This window comes from Myxocyprinus asiaticus, chromosome 7, assembly GCF_019703515.2.
Source record: "Myxocyprinus asiaticus isolate MX2 ecotype Aquarium Trade chromosome 7, UBuf_Myxa_2, whole genome shotgun sequence".
NCBI classification, from domain to species: domain Eukaryota; kingdom Metazoa; phylum Chordata; class Actinopteri; order Cypriniformes; family Catostomidae; genus Myxocyprinus; species Myxocyprinus asiaticus.
Window position 1 is genome coordinate 5,275,265 of NC_059350.1, and position 23,601 is coordinate 5,298,865.

General features: G+C 37.2%; 1 protein-coding gene across 1 annotated transcript; it reads left to right on the forward strand.

The window, feature by feature from the left end:
- Nucleotides 1-22,280, forward strand: LOC127443786 (sprouty-related, EVH1 domain-containing protein 2-like). The gene is made up of 6 exons (XM_051702687.1): nucleotides 1-407; nucleotides 11,784-11,967; nucleotides 13,713-13,881; nucleotides 16,969-17,033; nucleotides 19,695-19,844; nucleotides 19,973-22,280. Exons 1-6 carry the CDS (start codon nucleotides 382-384, stop codon nucleotides 20,660-20,662), a joined length of 1,284 nt encoding a protein of 427 aa, XP_051558647.1. The 5' UTR covers nucleotides 1-381; the 3' UTR covers nucleotides 20,663-22,280.
- The last annotated feature ends 1,321 nt before the right edge of the window (nucleotides 22,281-23,601 follow it).

Below are 23,601 nucleotides of genomic sequence, written 5' to 3' on the forward strand. Positions count from 1 at the left end.
GGCGCTCGCCTGCTGCTGAGTACACAATCCAACATGGAGTAACGAGAGAAGGGGCTCCTCACCGAGATCAGCGCGCAGTCTTCAGCCACGGCGAGCGACGCGAGGAGAAAAAGCATCGATGCAACCACTGGCATGATGCATAAAGGCTGGATTTCAGGCTCTTTAACAAGATGCATTGCAACTAGTGAGGAATAAAATGCACTGCGCGGAGAAAGAACGAAAATAAGGCTACGCTGAAACGGATTTGGGGTGAAACCCGTCGCTGCGCTGGACTTTTAAAAAAAAAAAGAGGCGAGGTGGAAAACCGAGACGACATGAAGCCTGAACGCCGCGCGCCCGCTGTGGGATATTATTACTACTGTAGGTGAAACGAGGGGGAAAATGACTGAGGAATCGCACCCAGACGAGTGAGTATTGTATATCCCCCTTCACTTTTCTCGAAAAGGACGCTTTCCGCGCATGTGGTGGACACGAATGGAAATCTCACGCCGTGTCCGAGAATGCGCTCCCGAGCTATTTGACGGGTCATTTCAATGCAGGGAATCCGTGCATTTGTGTCGCAGACAGCCTTTGGAGATGTTAATACTGAGAAACAATGCAGTGTCAAAGAGATTTGAGTGCTGGGCCCCTGCTGCAGGGCTCTGGTCTCAAACCGAGAGGGGAGGGGAGGAGGGGCCGGAGCGGAAACATTTTGTGAAGGGATCCTTCACTGAACACTTTGTAACATGTCGACCCTAAAGACGAATTGCCGCTCCGAGGAAGCAAATAGACGGCAGCAAAGTTTCAAAGCACGCAAAGCTTGAGCACTGAGCTTGTGTAGGCTCTCAAAGCGGGCTACTGTGGTCGTTCTTGGTCTCTTTCTTTGTGGTGGTCTGACATGCCATATCCGCCATTTCTTTTTCTTGAATCGCTCTGATTTGCATACTGTCCTTCATTCATAAAAATACAGACGGGGGCGCGCGCCGCAGAGAAAGAGAGCGCCTCGGAACTATGCTGATGTTAAAAGAAGGCCTATAAGGCATTTCATGTTCTGTAGCCTATGTGCTTTAAAATGCAGATGTATATAATCATCATTCCAAACAAAAAACGCGAATATATACACGCGACGATGCATTGTACAGTAGCAGTATGGTCTCGTGCATCAGCTGGTTTTCATAACCTCATATTGTATTGTTTAGTGTGCAAACACCTTTTGACCAATCAGTTCTCATGACTTTCGAGTCGCTCATAAGTACTGGATAAGGATTTAAAAAAATAAAGGTAATCATTTACAATAAGGTTGCATTAGTTAACCTGAACTAACAATGAACAACACTTTTACAGCATTTATTAATAGTGGTTAATGTCATTTTCAACATATATAGGCTAATAATACAGTACATTTTTAAAATCAAAAGTTATATATGTTAACACTTAACCGTAGTTAATGCACTATGTACTAACATCAACCAACAATTGCATTTTTATGAACTAACATTAACAAAGGTTAATAAAAAAATAGCCAATATTGTTCATTGTTAGTTCATTATTCCCAGTGCATTAACTAATGTTAACAAATGAAACCTTTATTGTAAAGTTTTACCAAAATTCATCATTTTATAGGGCTTTCACTCACATCGGATGACTTTTACGCAATTTATTCATTTGACTATTTTGTTTATTTCCATGACTTTTCCAGATCTGGAAATCGCTTTAATTTAACTTCCTGATGTATCCATGTTTTCCATGACCCCCTATGAATCATGTAGCCTACTATAGATTCTGTCTTTGGCTTTCAAGGGCGTAGCCAGGAAATTACTTTTGGGTGGGCCTCAAATAAAAATGACATTTTATTTTGTACCAAATTTTCCTTAACAGCAGCGAAGCGGCGCATTCAAGCAGTTCGTTCACACTTTCAGAAATCAGAATTTATGCATTTTTTTAAACTGTTTTATAAATATATATTTGAAGTCAAAGAATAATCTAAATTCTAGGTCTTATTTGGGTGGGACCAGGCCCACCCCGGCCCACCCTTGGCTACGCCACTGTTATGTAGAAATACTTTTTATTTCAGCACAATCTGCTGTATTAGCCTACATAAATATCCATGTTTTTGCTCACAGAATTTTGACTCTCTAAAGCCGATCAAAGTCCCTCGCTAATAGCATTAGGATCGAGTTAAATGGCCCGTATACTTAGTGAGCTCTTTAGGGGGCTTACAGTTAATTTCTGTAATATATAGTCTGCTCTAAACCTGTATTAACATTGGCCAATGCAATTGGATCAAACGACTAAATTGTCTTGTCAATGCATGTTATTAGTTATAATAAACATTATTGAGGAAATATTATGTCAGGCTAAAAAAACTGATTCAGTTTAACATCTATTTCCTCTGCTTGAGATGTTTTGCAAGAGCAATGATGGTGGGGTCATTTCTCTTATTTTAATTTATGGTGCACACACACCCGTTTGAGTAAACACGTCTGTCAGACTGGGATGTAAAGGCTCATATAATAGCCCGAGGTTGTGAAATGTTGACTTTTATCAGTGCAGAGGAGGGTGACGGACCACTCCAAATTGGGAGGACGTTTCTGAGAAGGCGCTCCCGAAATGATTGTGAAGGGAAACAATGGTGAGAGGATTAAACAAAGATCCGGCGGAAGTGGAAGAGGTCGCTGGAGCGGTGAAGCTTAACTCCTCTGTCACGCCCCCCGATTGTTTGATTCTCTAGTAGTCTATGGTGTGCCAATAATGAATGGAATATTATTCCGCGAAATTAGTTTCTTAGAGAGGGAATCGCTCTCTCTTTTACTTTATATCTCTGATTTAATGTAGTGTAAACTGTTTTGGCCCATTGTAGCTATTCACAAATTGGAGTTTTTTTTAACACCTTGTGGCATTAAAACATACAGTGTTCCCAAAAAGGAATAGTTTACCCAAAAATGAAAAATCTCTCATCATTTACTCGCCTTCATGCCATCCCAGATGTGTATGACTTTCTTTCTTCTGCTGAACACAGATTAATATTTTTAGAATAATAGTTTAGCTTTGTAGGTCCACACAATGCAAGGCAACAGGGTCTGAAACTTTATAGCTCCAAAAAGCATATAAAGACAGTATTTAAGTAATCCATATGACTCCAGTGGTTAAATCTAAACCTTCAGAAGTGATATGATAGATGTGGGTGAGAAACAGATCAATATTTAAGTCCTTTTTACTATAAAATCTCCTCCATGTCCAGTAGGTGACGATATGCATGAAGAATACGAATCACCAAAAACAAAAACGGCCTCTTAAGCCCGCAATACACTGTAGGATTTTTACAGTCCTTTAAGAATGTTACTTGTCAGACTGTACGATATGAACACATTGAAATCGCCATGGCACACTGTGCGACTTTGTCAGACTGTACGATATACATCGGTGGTCCCAATCATCCCGATCAGTGATCGTTAATAAAATAGATGTATATAGATCGTTAATAATGAATAGAAGCGAAACGGCAGGATTTGCCCGGAGGAACATTTTTTTTTGTTTGTTTGTTTTTTTTTGTTTCTTTCTGAAAGTCAGAACATCAGCATTTCTGTTGCTCCAATACCACTTCATCACCTGTCAAACAGGCCTTTAATAAGACATCCTGATCACAAATACGAAAAATTACAGATGTTGAGAATGAACGCGAGTGTGGGAGGTAGCCTACAATAATAAATATCTATCGCAAGCAAAGACTCATTGTGGAAAAAAAAAGACATGTGGCCTGAAAAATGACAAAGTTCTGCGTTCACTTTGGGAAAACAAAAATGGTGGGTTGTAGTACCTCTTTCTCCTCTTTTAGATTAGTAAACAATAGGACACGCAAAATTTTGAAAATTCATGTAGACTAATAATATATATCGTGCTTGTAAATTCCCTATGGATAACACACAAACATAACATAGATTTCTATAATTGTATCCAGTTGAATCTGCTGATTTGGATTAAAACATCCCATAAATACTTAACAATATACATTTTTCAATTTTATTTTTTGCCACTGGAGTGGTGTGAAGTTTACAGATGCTTAAAGTAAATTTATTAAAAGTAAAATAGTAATTAAAATAAAGTTGCAAAGAAAATGCATGATAAATGTAAAGAAAAAAACGTGGGGCTGGGGTAACTCAGTGAGTATTGATGCTGACTACCACCCTTGGAGTCGCGAGTTCGAATCCAGGGCGTGCTGAGTGACTCCAGCCAGGTCTCCTAAGCAACCAAATTGGCTCGGTTGCTAGGGAGGGTAGAGTCACATGGGGTAACCTCCTCGTGGTTGTGATTAGTGGTTCTCGCTCTCAATGGAGCGCGTGGTAAGTTGTGCGTGGATCGCGGAGAGTAACATGAGCCTCCACATGCTGTGAGTCTCCGCGGTGTCATGCACAGCGAGACACGTGATAAGATGCGCGGATTGACGGTCTCAGAAGCGGAGGCAGCTGAGACTTGTCCCCCGCCACCCGGATTGAGGTGAGTAACCGCACCACCACGAGAACCTACTAAGTAGCGGGAATTGGGCATTCCAAATTGGGAGAATAGGGGATACATTTTTTAAAAAGAAAAGAAAAAAACGTGTTAAGAAAATGCAGTCATTTATTTATTTTCGTTTTGTAAGCTCTGTATTTAATTTGGAGAATAATGCTTTCATATTGCTAAAGTGTAACTTACACGTTTCTCCAAGTATTTTCTGCTTATTTATTCATTAAAACTTTTTATATAAAATGAAAAGAAGAAAAAACATTGAAAGAGCTTGAGTAGAGTGATAACTGGGCACAAATGTTGCTATGGTGCAGACACGGAGCAGGTTTCTTTCCAAGGAGCATATCAGAGGGTTTCTCTGAAGACAGTGAATTGGGGTGCGAGAGAGGAGTGGACTATCCCATCTGGCCGTCGTAATAGCAGTCACACTATACACAATGCAATGCTAAATTTCTGACACTGCCAGAACTTCGTCAGAGGCTAAAGATCATCGCAAAGGCTATTAATCGGCGTCGGTAAGCATGTCACACTAAACGTTGTAAGATTGCCGATATTGCCATACGACGACAGAAATCATTTAGGATTCCAGAAATTTGTCTAAGACGGCAGAATCGTGGCCAAAATCGTACAGTGTGCTTTAGGAGAGAAGATCGCTTGGGCGGGCTGTTTGAAAGTGGAGATTTATAGTAAGAAAATGACTTAAATATTGGTCTGTTTCTCACCCTCACCTATCATCTATCGAGTCATGTGGACCACCAGGATATTCTTAAAAATCATTTTTTGTATGCCAAGTGGAATCTGCAAACACCTAATGCTAAACCTTTCCTCATAGTTCTAGCTAACTTCACCTTTCTGAGCCATTTTTGCAAGGACTTTAAACCAGGTGATTTTTAATGGATGTATAAAGCCAGTTCCCCTCAAGTTCATACAGGTGTCATTGCAGAGTAACCTCAGGTGTAGTTCAGCAAATAAACTATGGACATGTTCCATTAACAGTGTCCAAATGCTTTTCGTCTTAATTTTGTTTAGTATATCTCTTGCCTTATAATTTAAAACTTAACAAACCTCTATTTGTTAAATGTTTTGCCTTGAAAATGCTGCTATCTTTCCTTTATATATATATATATATATATAATATTTTTTTTTTTTTTTTTTTTTGTGGTATCTAATGCAATGACATTAACTTGACTTGAGTTTTCTTGCAATGCATACATAATTTAATTTCTGTCACAAAAACTTTGTTGTTTTGGGACATTGGATCGTATACCTAACACTTTTACCATAATAATCTTTAGACAGTACCTTCACACTCGACACCATTGGTGGCCATTGCCTGTTTTATATGTTTTGAGTTTGTTTCACCGATATTTCTTAAATAGGTCACCGTCCTTATTACTTGGACACAGTTTTGCCCTCGGTACTTCCTGTGTGTTACTCCAAATGACCTCTGGGCCATTAGGCATTTTGTGTCATCACAGAGTATATCTGTACTGACTGTCACACAAAATAAACTGGAGGTGCGTCCCAAACCACACACATCTGCACTAATCTACGGCATTTTGTAGTGTAAGTAGTGCGAGTAGTACATTTACACTGAAAATGCAGCAAAAAGAAGTGTACTTTAAGTACCCGGATGATGCACTTTTTCAACCGTCAAAATGGAGTGTGGAATGTTGGACACTTCATGCAGTCAGCGCACGCGGCGTGCCGTACGTGACGGAAGTGAACTGACAAAACAGTTGTAAATAATGAAGAATGTAGCTACTGATGAACTTCAGTGTATACAGCACCTTACAAATGTGAGCTGAATGCTTTACTTCTGTTAGCTGTTAAACGCAGAACACTTCCGTGTAGTAAAAACCGTTAAGTGTTCCATTTGGGACGATTCTACACTTTGAAAAATTCATACAATACATGGCTGAGTGTATAGTATATTTTATATGTGCGTAGTATATAGTGTGTCATTTGGGACACAGCTTGGATCATTGTGAGTAGCTCGTTCTGAATTTTAAAACTTTTTTTTAGAGATAAAAGTATTTGGAATGGGGAATATTAGGAGAAAGATAATAATAATGTTAAAGACAAAAATAATTATGTTGTCATGTTGTTTCAACCCTGTAATTTGTTTACTTTTGTGAAGCACAAAGATGATGTTAGGGGAAATGTCCAAGCCTCTGTTTTCCATACAATGAAAGTGAAATGGGGGAAGACCGCTTATCCTTTGGAGCCTGAAATAGTTGAAATAGTTTTGCATGCCCTAGCAATAAATTTACTATGGTTTTACTACAGTTACCATATTTTAACCTTGATATTTATAGTAAAACCATAGTAATAATACAGGAAATCGAAAACTAATAAGTCGTAATTTTGTGATTATTATGGTTTTACTACAAATACCATTTATTTGTAGTAAAACCATAGTAACCACAAGATTAACCTGCTAGTCTATAATAAAACCATGGTTACTATATGGATACAGTATACTCTATTAAAACCATGGTTTCTGCCAAAAAAAACATGGTTAACGTAAAAAAAATCACGGTTACTACAGTATTATTATAGTAAAACCACAGTTTCTGCCAAATAACTATTGAAACTACATCCTACAGTGAGGGAGTTTACATGCACACTCTTACACCGATTATGCTTAATAAGCCGTCAATGTGTGTGGTCATGTTATCAAATTTTTTCCACAGTAACATTATACCTTTATCAGTGTAAGGTCATAAACAGTGTAAGAATAAACCGATCAACACGGGTAGAATTTTGCCCATTACCCCGATTTCGTGTTGCATGTAAACACCTTTACAGGCATTCTCACTTGCTTATCCAATCTGTGCACGTGTTGAGAGCATGCCTCTTCGCGGTTTGACATCAAAAGCAGAGAATAACGCAATTATTTAAAATGTCATGTAAACGCAGACTTCTTAATTAAGATGTTTTTTGGGAGTAAAAAGCCTATTGGTGTGCATGTAAACATGCTCAATATTACTATAGAAAAAACATGTTTTCCGCAAAAAAAAAAAAAAAAAAGGAACTGTCATGGTTACTACTATAGTAAAGACAGGGCTTTACTACAGTAACCATAGTTAAACTATGGTATTTGTATAGTTAACCATAATAACCACAATAGTATGATTTTTATTACAATAGTTTTTGTTTTCCTGTATGGTCACACTACGAATATCATGGTTGTTGCTATAGTAAAACCACGATAAATTTATTGCGATGGGACACGAAGCTATTGCAAGGGCACGTAAGACTTAAGGCCCAGGTATATTTTGTTTTTGCGTGTTCCGGATCGGCTCGCGCCTGGTCAACCGCGTTGTCTTTGAGTATACTCTTCTGACCGCGAGCGAATATGAATGCGTTTGACCAAGGGTGTAGATTTGGCTTGAACTTTGGGGGGGTTGCAACGTGAAGAATTTACATGTTTCCATTTATCATGGTATAAATATTGGGGGGGTTGTACTTGCTTGTTTTGATTATTGGGGGTGGGGGGTTACCTCCCCCCTGAAAAGTACGCATGCCCACTACAACTTTTATGTGATATTCTTTAAATACAGTCATTAGCAGGCACATGCATCAGCGACAGAGTGCGCGGGTCAAGAAAATCTAGGCGGCTCGCGGTCAAGCCGCGCGGCTGTGCTGATGATGCAATTTGTGTCACACATACAGTGGGCGGAGCGATCCGCAACATGGCTTTCAATTGGTTTTGGGCTAAAACATATGAAAGTGTTACTCCTTTTTCACTGTACATCTTGCCATTGCAGTCTTTTGGCACAATCATAATTTCAGGCTCGATTACACTTCCTAGTGCTTGATGCATGCGCAGAGCGCTAGATGGCGCTAGGAAGTGTTATCGAGCTTGAAATCATGTTTGCCAAAGAGACTGCTGATGTGAAGATGTACAGTGGAAAAGGAGTTATATTTTGGTCTGTTCTTACCCAAAACCATTTCTAAAGACATGGATTAAACCACAGGAGTCATATGGATTACTTTTATGCTGCCTTTATGTGCTTTTTGGAGCTTCAACGTTTTGGACCCCACTCACTTGCATTGTATGAACCTACAGAGCTTAAATGTTCTTCGAAAAAAAAATTTGTGTTCTGCTGAAGAAAGAAAGTCACACACATCTGGGAAGGCATGAGGGTGAGTAAATGATGAGAGAATTTTCATTTATGGGTGAACTTTTATTGTGCAGCCTTCCTTTCATGGTGTTTTGCTGTCCTTTTTGGAGCTTGGCAATATAAATCCCCATCCACTTTCATTGTATGGAAAAGAGCTGCTCAGATTTTCTGCCAAAGATCTCCTTTTGTGTTTCACAGATGTAAATAAGGTAATACAATTTTTGAAATGACATGAGGATGAGTAAATGATGACAGAATGTTCATTTTGCATATTTTGGTTGAACTATCACTAAGATGATCGATTTAGGGTGCTCTGCTTCCTCTAGAATTCTGGTGTGTTAGTTTGACTGTTTTGGAATGGAATGTGAGTTGCTCAAAAACGTGCTGAGCAAACCAGTGGCTCCCCATGAGTAATGACAGTTGCCTGAAGGTGAGTGTACGTGCTCACGTGAACTGGCTGGTGCCCAGACCTCACACCCGGATGCCCTCTCCTGCCTCTGGAGGGGAGGAACGTGATCTATATTGATCAAACCAGCATGACCTACATGCAACACCATTACGGGTCAATAATATCTGAGAGAGGGAGTGACATTAAGTTAGGTCAGTCCAGCTAAACTTTACGCTGGTTCCTCTCATGGACTTAGAGGAGAGATATTGATCTTTAGACCAGCCACTGCTGGTTCCATTTTACAGTTTTCTGAAACATAGAATGGAGAGAATGCAACATTGACCAGTTTAAAAGAGTCAAAGAAGATCAGATTGAAACAAGTCATTTTGTTTCTTTGTGTGTTGTTCAGTTTGTGTGGGTGACAGTGGTTGCTATGGCAGCTGCATATGTCATTGCATAATGTACACAGTGAGTTAGTTGCTTTCACTTTCACATTGATATTCACATTTTATATTTAATCATTTAGCAACTTGAGGAGTACAACAAAAGCATTACAAAATATTTTGTTTTCTAGTAACAGATTGACCAAAATCGGATATTACAGCACGAGTAAATTTATATCACAGGTTTATCATGATATAGTTATGTTTTTGCTGAGAGTTCAAAGAAAAATGGTTTCAGAAACTAACTGTAACGCAGATGTGTGAAAATCTTATGCACCACCACAGTCATTATGTAAATTACATTCTGAGCAATCCTCATCACAGGTTTTGAATTTGTTACATGGCATGTCATATTTTGCACATAAAATAGGTTAAAATTGTTTGAATGGTATTAGCATATGTCCTTGTAAGAATCGCTATCTTTAAATAATGACAAAAATTCAATTTGCATACAGAACATCATCCTCTTTAAAATTTCAGTTGAAACCTCATTTGCAGTTTGTCAGCTCGGGCATTTAAAAGAATGTATTATGATGTCATCAGACTGGGCCCAATCACACTGCTTGGGTTAGATGCTCATGCATTAGCATAAGCTTTGGCACCGTCACTAGATCTAAAATTGACAAATTTGATATAAATGTCTGCACAGAATATGTCAACACCAGATGCGTAGCAGTTATAAATGCACGTACAAATACATATGCGTGTATGTATGTTTTCTTTGTATAAGTTTGTTTTTAATATGTGCCAGTCCAAAGAGGTCACCTTTGGCTTGCTCACTGGGGGTAAAGCACTACTTCTTGTAAAGCTGCTTTTTAACAATATGTAATGCAGAAAGCACTATCCAAATAAATTGAATTGAAAAAATTTAATGATGGAGCTTAATCCATTCACGTTTTCATTATATTCCCATTCCTTAAAATAAGTCCCTTTTATTAGTGGTCAACTGATATGTTGATGGTAGGGCTGCGGTTGGAAAAATATTTTATATAAGTGATATAATGTAATTTCATTAAAGCAAATGAGATCTTTATGTAAAATTGCTGAAATTAATTGAACACTAATTTTATGCAATGCAATTTACTAAAAATTCATTCAAACTGTTTGTCGAGATCAGAAAGTGGCATGGCAAGCTTAGTTTAGGTTGTCAAATAAAATAACCCTAAGAAGACCTTGTGAAAATCATTGTGATATTGATAAAAAATTGATGGCATGTGTAATAAAATCAAATGTTTTTAACTTGAAAAATGTGTGTAAAAACTGTTCACTGATGTGCATTCAAGGTGTAAGAAAAAGTGATATTACTTCTTACTAGAATTGTTAAAACATGTTAACGCATCCGATTAGTTTAAAAAGTTTAACGCGTTAATTTTTGTGATTAACGCATTTACCGTTAATAAAGCGTAAATCAGCATAAACACTTGTTGGAAGGACGAAACCTTTGAGATGTGTCCGCCCGAAATCATTACACTGACGCACACACCACAAACACACACAACAGCAATGGGAAAGGACCTCTTCATGCTATTTGTATGTACAAAACAAGCCCAGATGGGACTTGTGACAGAAAGCAAGAACTTTGCAGCCTCTGTAAGGCACAATCTAATTACCACAGAAGCACATCAAGTCTTAACTGTCACCAAAACGCAGAATGAAGCGTTTTTGTCTTCAAGCGCTTTTCATGTGAAGTTTAAAGCAGCACTTCACACTGGCGTTGACATCTTGACGCAAATCATGAATGTGGTTTATGATTGCCATAACAAAGAGGACAGCCACAGTCTGCTGGCATATTAAAATTGTGGAGGATGAGAGTTTAAGAGATTTAATGCCCATTGCAATGAAAATGCAACCTATGTGGGGACTAGTTCTTTTAATTAATCAAACTCCCACTTTGACTTTGGGAAACGTTTAATGTTACTTGAATTGGTGCTATTTTAGTGCATTTCTATCTTTATACTGTGGAAGGCTTTGTTTGGAAATGTTATAAAGTATTATAATGTTACATTTTGTTTTGTTTTCTTTCCTAAGATGGAAATAAATGCAGTTTGACAGAAAAAGAAGTATATATAGTGTCAAATTTCAGCATTTTCAAAATCGTGATTAACTATGAAAAATTATCCGATTAATCGTGATTAAAATGTATCGACTGACAGCACAAATTTTTACTTAATGGTTACACCATTTGACAATTTCAGTCTTTAAAAATTGTGTATTATTGAAATGGTACTGACAGTGCTATAATTTGTTTTTCAAAATTGCATAAAACCAACATAAATACAAAGGTTACATTTATAAGAATTTGATACATGCATTTTAATCTAGATATCTCTCCCCATGCAGTGACAGTTATATAGTGCGAGTGAAAGCAGTGGTTATGACGCGGGATGAGTCTAGCGGGGGCTGGCTGGCTCAGGAGGGCGGTGGTCTCAGTCGAGTGGGCGTCTGTAAGGTGGTCCCGGCTGATCTGGAGCTTCTGGGACGGAACGGCTTCCTCATCTATGGAGAGAGACTCAAAGATAAGCAGGTGAGAGAGCTGTGTGTGGGATGTGCCTGTATGTTAATATGTGTGTTTGTACAGAAAAAAAATGCCTTACTCTTACTCTATGTATTACACTCCAATAAGGGGCCACTTAGACCGAACACGTAGCTAGGTGCAGCGAAAAGAACAGAACGCATGCGTCACAAGAAGTTGACTTAAAAGTTGACTTTAATCTGACAGGGCATTTAAAAACATGGCACTCGTGCTCAAGATGTTGATAAAACAAGACACACTGCAATGGTCAAAGACGTCCATCTAGTGCATGTTTATATAGAAAAACAACTGAAAAACAGTGCAGATGGACACAAAAGTGACAAGTTCCTCTATGACTATTATTTGTGAATAATGACACTAATATTGGATTTCTCCACATTTCTTTTTGCTTTTACATGTAAATAATATAAAGCAATCCTGCTCACTACTAGCCTCACATCAATGTTTACCACAGATGTACAGATTACAGAATACATGCTGTAAAATGTCATTTGTAATGTATTCCGTTAGATTACTCAAGGCCAGTAATGTAATCTAAATACTTTGGATTACTTCTTCAGCACTGGCAACTTTTTTCACTTGTTTTGACTATAACTAAAGTAAATAAAGAAATTTTACTTGCATAAAAAAAACATTCTCTCAAAAAAAGCCTAAATATCTAATGCAGTTTTTTTTACTCAAGTAAATGTATCTTGTTTTAAGGATTTTTAGATATTTTTACAGAAATGTTTTTTTAAGTTCATATTAAGAATAATATTTTTGCAGTACATCTTTGATCTAAAATCAAAGGTCCTACTAGAGTAAAAAAAATGCCCCAACGTGCATTTTCATCATAGAATAATATAATCGCGACTGGTAACAGATGCATGTAAAGCAAGAAATAGCATTTTAGCTTAGCATAAAGCTAAATGTTCACATGACAATTTACACAAGATTAACTATTTTTGCTGCTCCAAACTTTAAAACCAAACAGTGTGCACAACGACATCCTTCTCTGATCGTATGTGGATTCTGTTCATATAATGAGGCAGAAAATATATTATTTGTGGCTTTCTATACAATGTTAAAGGCTACATTGATTAGCGTTTCTTGTAAAAATACTCTAACTGCATAAAAAACATTGACAAGTCATGTAATCGTGAATTTATTGGATTTATGTTTCATCTGTCAAAGCGTTTCTAACTGTTTTTTGTTAAGCTGTAGAAACATTATGTAGCTCATCTATTAATCTCCCAAGAGAATGTTCCTCAATGACGTCATATTTCACTCGCAACAGTGTGAATGCACTCGTATAAATGAAACAAATCATAAGAAAGTGTTTCACCGCTGTTCAAATGCACTTTGGTTCGCATCATTTATATGTATAAATGTTTTCCATCTGATAGGACTAAATATTAAATGAAACAAATGACAATAAAATGCAAAGTAATCTCTTCAGTAATCCAAATACTTTTTGAATGTAACTGTATTCTAATTACCAATGATTTAAATTGTAACTGTAGTGGAATACAGTTACTTATATTTTGTATTTTAAATACGTAATCCCGTTACATGTATTCCGTTACTCCCCAACCCTGACCACGGTATGAAATGGATAGCAAAATCTCTACTGGTTCACATTTCTACCATCGCACAAAATATACTATCATACTGTCCTGCACTTGGTTGTGCATATCTTCTTGTCTGTCTGTATATTTGTGTAACAGCCCTAATATCTCTCTCACTGTGCTGTGCAGGTGATCCTGCAGTGCTTTCTGAAGAAGGATCTGGTGTACACTAAAGCCACGCCCACTTTCCATCATTGGAGAGTTGACAACAGGAAGTGTGGACTGTCGTTCCAGAGTCCTGCAGACGCGCGAGCGTTTGATCGCGGTGTGAGGAAGGCAGTCGAGGACCTCACAGAGGGTGAGTAAATCCTTGAGCATTTTAAACATATTTTTGATGTTTTTCACTAATCTAGGAACACACTTTAAATACGTTTATTTTTTTTAAACTACATCTACCAAAATCAGGACAGACCACGAGCCCTTTGCAACAGCCAGTGTTGGGGAGTAACGGAATACATGTAACGGGATTACGTATTTAAAATACAAAATATAAGTAACTGTATTCCACTACAGTTACAATTTAAATCATTGGTAATTAGAATACAGTTACATTCAAAAAGTATTTTGATTACTGAAGAGATTACTTTGCATTTTATTGTCATTTGTTTCATTTCATATTTAGTCCTTTCAGATGGAAAACATTTATACATATAAATGATGTGATCCGAGGGGCGTTTAAACAGCGGTGAAACACTTTGGTTTCATAAATACGAGTGCATTCACACTGTTGCGAGTGAAATATGACGTCATTGAGGAACATTCTCTTGGGAGATTAATAGATGAGCTACATAATGTTTCTACAGCTTAACAAAAAACAGTTAGAAACGCTTTGACAGATGAAACATAAATCCAATAAATACACGATTACATGACTTGTCAATGTTTTTTATGCAGTTAGAGGATTTTAACAAGAAATGCTAACCAATGTAGCCTTTAACATTGTGTAAAATGCTATTTCTTGCTTTAATATGCATCTGTTACCAGCGTGATTTTATTTTATAATGAATTCTATGAAGAAAATTCACGTTATAACTTTTTTCTCTAGTAAGACCTTTGATATTAGGGCAAAGATATACTGCAAAAGTAAGAAAGTAAAGTGAAAAAAATCTACCAGTGCTGAAGAAGTAATCCAAAGTATTTAGAATATGTTACTGACCTTGAGTAATCTAACAGAATACATTACAAACGACATTTTACAGCATGTATTCTGTAATCTGTAGTGGAATATATTTCAAAAGTAACCCTCCCAAACCTGGCAACCACTCAGAGCACCTTAGCAACTGCTTTGCAGCACTTAACAAACAAATAGTTTGTCTTGATGAAACTTCCATTTTAATTCTAATTTTGTTTGCCATTTTTAATGTATAGTTGTGCTCAAAAGTTTGCATACCCTGGAAGAAACTGTGAAATTTTGGCATTGATTTTGAAAATATGACTGATCATGCAAAAAAAACTGTCTTTTATTTAAGGATAGTGATCATATGAAGCCATTTATTATTACATGGTTGTTTGGCTTCTTTTTAAATCATAATGATAGCAGAAATCACATAAATGGCCCTGATCAAAAGTTTACATACCCTTGAATGTTTGGCCTTGTTACAGACACACAAGGTGACACACATAGGTTTAAATGGCAATTAAAGTTTAATTTCCCACACCTGTGGCTTTTTAAATTGCAATTAGTGTCTGTGTATAAATAGTCAATGAGTTTGTTAGCTCTCACGTGGATGCACTGAGCAGGCTAGATACTGAGCCATGGGGAGCAGAAAAGAATTGTCAAAAGACCTGTGTAACAAGGTAATGGAACTTTATAAAGATGGAAAAGGATATAAAAAGATATCCAAAGCCTTGAAAATACCAGTCAGTACTGTTCAATCGCTTATTAAGAAGTGGAAAATTCAGGGATCTCTTGATACCAAGCCAAGATCAGGTAGACCAAGAAAGATTTCAGCCACAACTGCCAGAAGAATTGTTTGGGATACAAAGAAAAACCCACAGGTAACCTCAGGAGAAATACAGGCTGCTCTGGAAAAAGACGATGTGGTTGTTTCAAGGAGCATGTTGAGTATGTCGTATATAACCAGGGTTGGGGAGAAGTGGAATAGTCCACTGTCCACATTTGTATCATTTAATTTTTAGTCTGCTTTGTTGGAAAACATCCATATAAAAGATGTGATCCGATGAATGTTTGAACAGCCATGAAACACTTTATGATGTTTAACATTCATACGAGCAAAAAAGAGGGCGCTTTCACACTGTTATCAGGAGATGATGTCGTTGTGTACACTCTGGGGTTTTGAAGTAAGTTTGGAGCAGCAGAAATAGTTAACCCGTTATGCTAAGTTAAAATGCTATTTCTAGCCCTTTTTTCTTTTCTTTTTTTTTTCTCCCTTTTTCTCCCCAATTTGGAATGGCCAATTCCCAAAGGCCTCGTGGTGGCGTAGTGACTCGCCTCAATCCGGGTGGTGGAGGACGAATCTCAGTTGCCTCCACGTCTGAGACCATCAATCCGTGCATCTTATCACGTGGCTTGTTGAGCGCGTTACCACAGAGACTCGGCGCGTGTGGAGGCTTCACGTCATCCACTGCGGCATCCACGCACAACTCACCGAGCGCGAACCACATTATAGCGACCACGAGGAGGTTACCCCATGTGACTCTACCCTCCCTAGCAACCGGGCCAATTTGGTTGCTTAGGAGACCTGGCTGGAGTCACTCAGTACGCCCTGGATTCGAACTCACGACTCCAGGGGTGGTAGTCAGCGTCAATACTCGCTGAGCTACCCAGGCCCCCTTTCTAGCCCTTTTACATGCACCTGTTATCAAGCACGATTATTTTTTTTTTCTATCAAGAAAATCCACAATAGATGATACATTTTTTTTTCTCTATTAAGATAATTAAAATTAGGGCAAAGTTATACTGCAAAAATCTTATTTTTGATGAGAATTGTTGGTATTGTTTTCCTGTAAAACTATCTAAAAATCCTTAAAACAAAATACATTTACCGTGTTTTATAAGCAATGCTGTATGAGATGTTTAGGATTTTTTTTTTAGAGAATTAATTTTTAATATAAGTGTATTTTGTCGTATTTTTTTTTTTTTACTTTACAGATTTCTTGTCACTTATAAACTTTTTTTTATATATATATATATATATATATATATATATATATATATATATATATATATGCCAAAGTATTTAGAATACGTTACTGACCTTGAGTAATCTAACGGAATATGTTACAATTACATTTTACTGCATGTATTCTTTAGTGGAATACATTCTAAAAGTAACCCTCCCAACCCTGTATATAACACAAATTTTATATTTATGTGTGTAACACTGAAAACATGACTAATGTTTATAACAATTTTTTTGACCAGGCTCCACTACTTCTTCGTCTACGCTGCAGAATGAGGCCGAGCTTGGTGATGACGACGTTTTCACTGTAAGTTTCTTTTCACTATGTCTATGACTGGCTGAATCAATTCAATGAAATTAAGAGTTTGAACTCTCTAATGAGAATAGATGCTGTTAAAGGGACAGTCGCTGTTTCTGATGGCTGGTTTTAAGTGTGTTTGTGTGTGTGAGAGAGAAAGCTGTGTTCAGGAAGTGACCTACACTCTTTTTCATCTTACTATTCCTCTTAATTCAACACAACAATACCGCACAAAAGTCTTCTGACAGAAGAACCTGCTCACAACACACAAACTCAAGGTTATCCACGAAACACTGAAAAACACTGAATATGTGAGCAAACCCTTAAAAATACATTCCTGAGGGCAAATATATAAAATAGTTCATTTCTGACACTGGTGTGAACACTGTTTCTTTCAGTTTCAGGTGTTCAGTGTTTGTCAGAGTCTCTCAGCAGTGCTGTTTCTCTAATCGCTAACTTTAGAAGTTTATGACTCACAGCTATTCATAAAAGCCCAGCCAGACACTGATTATTACTAATCAGAGTAGTCAGTTACTCCTAAGTTTAGAGAGGGAGAGCTGGGATGTGTGAGGTAGGTTTAGAATGGGCAGCAGCTGTTGGTTGTCTGATTCTAAAATCTAAAGTGATAATTAGAACAGCCACAAATACATTTCCATCCAGACATTACACACACTCACTCAACTCTGTATACATGTGTTTACACACAAGACACTTTCATATCTATGTAAACACTTGGTCTTGAAATGCACAAATAGTTAAATGTTCATTTACGCTGTCTTAAAATTTTCTTTCTTTTTTTCTAGCTTTCTTTCTGCTGTGTTGTACACTAAACATTATTCGTTTTTAGCTGAAAAACTAAAAATGCTACAGTAAAAATGTATTAATAGGTTAACAGTATGTTACCATACACGGTGAAACATTTTATAATTGTAAACAAGACAATCCATGTACTTTTACTGTAAAAGTTTGTAAAAATTATGTTTTAGCAGTAAAATGTATAAACGACCTGATTTTGTGTTATTTCATTTAACAAGACAGAATATGTACTTGTACAGTGAAATATTGTCGAAAGTATGGTTTTTAAAGGTAAAAAGAATAACTTTTATTAATATAATATAACAAAAAAAATTATGTTTGAAAAATGCTACAGGAAAAACCTACTGTACATTACCTCAACAAATATGGTGAAGGTTGTATTATTTTTAACAAGATATTCCATGTACTTTTAATGTAAAACTTTGTTAGTAAATATGTTTTTAGCAGTAAATATACCTGATTTTGTTTTAATACATTTAACAAGACATTATATGTACTTGTACGGTGAAATATTGCCAAAGTATGGATTTTAAAAGTAAAAATAATACATTAACTTATTGTTATGAAATTGTAATTAGAAAAAATTGAAGAAAAAAAATGCTACAGGAAAAACCTACTGTACATTTCCACACCAAATGCAGTGAAAATGTTATTATTTTTAACAATCCATGTACTTTTACTGTAAAATGTAGTAAAAATTATGTTTTAGCAGTAAAATGTAGGAATTATCTGATTTTGTTTTATTACATTTAACAAGACAGAATATGTATTGTACAGTAAAATATTGCCAAAGTATAGATTTTAAAAGTAAAAATAATAAATTAACTAATTGTTGTGAAAATTTTAATTGAAAAAAAAAAAAAGCAATGCTACAGGAAAAACCTACTGTTCATTACCTCCCCAAATGTGGTGAATGTTGTATTTATTTTTAACATGACAGTCAATGTACTTTTACTGTAAAACTTTGTAAAAAGTATGTTTTAGAGTAAAATGTATGAATTACCTGATTTGTTTTAATGATATTTAACGAGACAGTATATGTACTTGTACAGTACGTTATTGTCAAAACTATATTTTTTAGAGGTAAAAAGAATAAATTATGTAATAATTTTGTATTTTACTGTAATTTCTTTTGTTTTCAAATGTTTTAAAAGTAAAATGTATTACCTTATTATTTTCAGTGAAATTGTACAAATTATATAAAAAATTAATTATATTTAACCACACAATCTATGCAGTTTTACAGTAAAATAATATTACAATTTTGTGTGCTACCATGCAACTAAAAATATTGCTACCATAATATCAAAACTGACCAATTTTTACTGTAAATTTAAGAAAACAATTTTTTTTACAGTGTAGTGTAGCCTTAGTCTTAGCAAGAGAAAGGAATCAGTTGAGTTGGAAGAGACGAGCTGTGTTTGTAATCATCCCATACACACAAACACACACTCATGAGTTATTGATGGCCATGTGGCTCTGTGTCAACTCTTAAAGCAGATGCTCACACACACATTGCTGGCTCTCGATTCAGTTTTAGGAAGAGCCACAGGAAGGAGACGGTGTGGATTTCAGGGGTTGAAGGTCACAGATAATAGTGATGATGATAGTGCTCAAGCACTTCATTTGCACACTAGGACAGACCTCACGCACTCAGAATCAGGGGTCAAATGTCAAGCAGAGGGGCTTGTGCAGTGTTGTTGTGGGGCTAGATGTTTTTTACAGACCAGAGAGGACTTTTTTGTAAATAACAGTATGAGTAGGGGTGTAGATCTGATGTCATTTAGTTTGTGCCAGGTCAACATGCTCAAATTGGAAAACAATTTCTATTCTTGCTCTCTGTTTGTCCGTCAGAATGCCACCGACAGCTCGTCCAACTCTTCTCAGAAGAGAGAACCATCAATGCAGACGCTTGCACCAATCAGCTTCTCCGAGCCCCATCATTGCATTCTGGGACATTTATATGACCATCACAGACACTCTGACCGTTACTATCTGGACCAGGTATGTGTTTGAATAATTTGTGTGCCCAACAATACTCATTACTGCAGTATAACTGGCATTCCATTCCATTCTTCAGTTACTGTGTCCAGCTGATGTAACTCCATGGTCTCTTTGTCTCTGTCGTGCAGACGGTGCCCATATTCCCGTGTCCACGTCATGTGCGATTCCATGAGGAGGAGGAGGAGATCGTGCGGATTAACCCACGTGAGCGCTCTTGGCTAACGGGCTATGAGGACTACCGCCATGCTACCACGACGACACGTGGCAAACCTCTGCGACCCGACTCCACGGACGCTTACGTTCACCTCGCTAAGAGCGAACCAGCAAAACACGACTACACTTACACTTACCCACTCAGTGGGGATGGACACACAACCCGCGACGGCAAAACGGGCATCGGCGGTGGCGTAGTCACTGGGCAGCCACGGGCGCTAACGACAAAATGGCTGCCACGCCGTGTGGAGGACAGCAGAGAGCGCTTGCGGTGCGTTTACTGCCAGAACATGTTCAGTCCCATTGAAAACAGGCGCGGTCGCTGTCAGGAAGCTCCAGACCCCGTGCAAACATGCATTCGGCGGGTTAGCTTCATGTGGTGCGCGGACAGCTTGCTCTACCATTGTATGTCTGACCCTGAGGGCGACTACTCGGACCCGTGCTCCTGCGACGCCAGCGAAGAGCGGTTCTGCCTGCGCTGGCTAGCACTCCTGGGACTGTCGCTGCTAGCACCCTGCATGTGCTGTTACGCGCCGCTGCGAGCGTGCTACCACTGTGGCGTCGCGTGCCACTGCTGCGGCGGCAAGCACAAAGCCGTGGGGTGAACGGCAGGACACAAACATACCAGCAGCTGGGAAAAATGTGCAAAATTCAAATCAGACGCAGCAAATTAACTTGTGACTGCGTTTGTTTTTTTGCGCTATCTTTGTCCCCTTCCCGCTGAATTTCAGAGGGTTGGTCCATTTATATATTTTTTTTCTCAATTTAATTGTGCTGGACAGCTGTCCTGGTTTTTGTTAAATTCAGTTTTTACTTTATTTGTTTTTAAAAGAGTAACCCTCAGCTTCCATTTAAAAGACTACACGATAAATATTCATTTATATATGAAAAGTATATATAAATATATGTAGATATAAATATATAAATCCAGGTACTTTATATTTTTATGCTTATGTGCTTTGAAGGTTTGAGTTATCTTCCCTTTCATCTTGTCTGTGCTTTTGTTTGTCTTATATTATTTTCGTTTTCCTGTCCAACATCGTTATGTCTCTCCAATCAGAGGCGTCTCTTCTACTGTGATCCTGTCCCTCTAGACAAGACAAACCCAGAGGAATCCAAAATAACTGACCTGTAGGGTGGTATATCGTGTGTGTGTTTGTGCGTGTGTGTGAGTCAGTGAGTGAGTGATATTATTATTATTTTTTTTTTTTTGGCCCTATTTGCTAATATTAATTTTATGTGTGGAAGATGGCAAACAAATTACTGCCCAAATGTAAAGGTTTTTTTTTCCCGTAAGGATAATGATGCGTATTTTTTGCATTGTGACATTATTTTCATGACAATTAAGCACATTTCCCCCTAAAATTCTCATTATTGTAATGTGTCTTGATGAAGATTTTTTTATTTGTAGTTTGACAATAATTGTAAAATGTATAAAAAAAATAATGATTTAAAAAAGCCTAGCTTTTAAGCAGTACAAAAATAGTACCATGATGTATTAATAATAAATAAATAAAAAAGCAATATTATTTTTTCACGTTATAGTAGTTAGAATGAGTTTTTGGTGATATGGTAATAAGAATTAGGGGGGCAATTTGCATAATTTGATTATAATGTGAAATATTGGTTATAAAAATTTGTAATTTTTTTATTTAAGTAAAATACTTAAAATATGACCTGGACATGTTCTTGACAGGTTTTGAGAGATTCACCCATGTGTTATGTAGAATGAATGTGTCTCTTATCGATATTTTGAAACGAAAACCAGCCTCAAAATTGATGTACTCTTCCTACAGGATGATAAAAAAAGATGTCTTTTTCTCTGCCTTTGTCTTAAGCACAACACAAACTTGTAAAACTAACAAACATCCATCTGAACACTGTGCAAGTTGTTGTGAAGTTCTTGAAATATTTCCAGTTGTTGGCCTATCAGTATCATCCTTCAAGAAATCATCGAGCCAATCGGTGGACTTTGACAGCATTGTCATGAAGACTGTGATCCTGTTTGTCAGCTGATGTTTTATGTCCTCTTTCTCTCTCTCTCTCTCTCTCTGTCTATATCCTTTCCCTCTCTTCCTGTGAAAAGCTTTTGCAGTAGTACTATCTATCTGATGTGTGAAAAAAGAGGAGCAGTTTTATTTTTGTATCAATGTGCAGGAGAGAGAGTTGTCTGTCTGTCTGATGCTCCTGAACACATTCTGAGATTAAAGGAAAGTGCCTGAATCAGCCATTGCGGTTTCACTCCTTCTGTGCATCTCAGAATCACTGCCATTACTGTTACCTTTATGCACTTATTTCTTCAGCGTGATGCCAAGAACAGGGTTCCCATAGGGATGGAAAATTAGGAATTATCAGGGCATGTTTTAAATTGTGTTTTCCAGCCATGGAAAAAGTCATGGAGTTTGATAAAATCTTAAATGTTATGGAAATTTCTGTAGTGTAATAGTGTAATACTTAATCAGCTAAATATTGAGTTTGTGTAGTGTAAAACTGGCAAGATATATTGATGTCTGGCTTGTGATTGAATCGTTCTTTTGTTCTTTGATTTGGTTGAAACAATTCTCAAATCAGTCTAAAGGATTCATTACTGAATCAATTTGAATCAAAATAATTTTTCAAAATCTGTATCCAGTAACCACAAATGACTGAAAAGTTAATTGTAAAGTCATCAAATTTCATTGGTCAAAAAGCGTGTGAACTGTGAAAGAAGCATTTGGGACTCATGTCTGGGACATGGATGTCTTAATTACAAACAGTACAATTTTGTCATACTACGCAATGAAATGACAATCGTTAAATCCCACTTTTTCATGTTAATCAACAAGTTTTTACTCTATGACTCGTCAAGATTATCTGTCGATCTAAAAATCTCATACATTGTCTTGATAGAGAAATTGATTTTTAGCAGTAAAATATAAAAGCCCTGAGGTTGTCCAGAAATTCTATATGCTTAATCGTGTTAAATAGCCAAATTACAAAGAACGACACCACCCAGAATCCTAAAGAGTGTTCCACCAATCAGGGAAATCACAGTTCCTATGGTAATGTGAATCATTGACTTCCTGCCTCCTGTGTGTGTGCGCCCACATGCTCAAAGTCCTGCATCTGCTGCCATGATACCATGTCCCATTTTCCAACACCAGTGATCCACTGTTACTCTGACTGTGCATTATCTAATATATCTATCCAATGCACAACCATTGTAATGCAAAGTCATAAACATTTAATGGTGAGCTTTTGAATGAATAACAGCTTGAGTGAGACACATAGTGAGATAGAGAGACAGGGAGGGTGTCCCAAAGGCCTTGTCCAGCTTTGGAACTGTACCTACAAATAGCATAAAATTTCAGCATGCGCAGACATTTAGACTGCACTGGAATCAACAGGAGTCCTTCTTTGTCCTCTTCCCACTGTTAAAGCTGAGGAATCAGGTAACACCACACTAATGCATATACCATAACAGAGTGTTACACCATGTCTACACTGCAAGCGAGCTATACAACGAAACTAGAAAGCTTCCATTGTAATCAACAAAGTCACCTTC

Coding starts and splice junctions, on each gene's coding strand:
- LOC127443786 (XM_051702687.1), top strand. CDS start 382: ATGACTGAGGAATCGCACCCAGACGA. Junction 13,882..16,968: donor AGTCGAGGACCTCACAGAGG/GTGAGTAAATCC, acceptor TTTTTTGACCAG/GCTCCACTACTTCTTCGTCT. Junction 17,034..19,694: donor GTGATGACGACGTTTTCACT/GTAAGTTTCTTT, acceptor TTTGTCCGTCAG/AATGCCACCGACAGCTCGTC.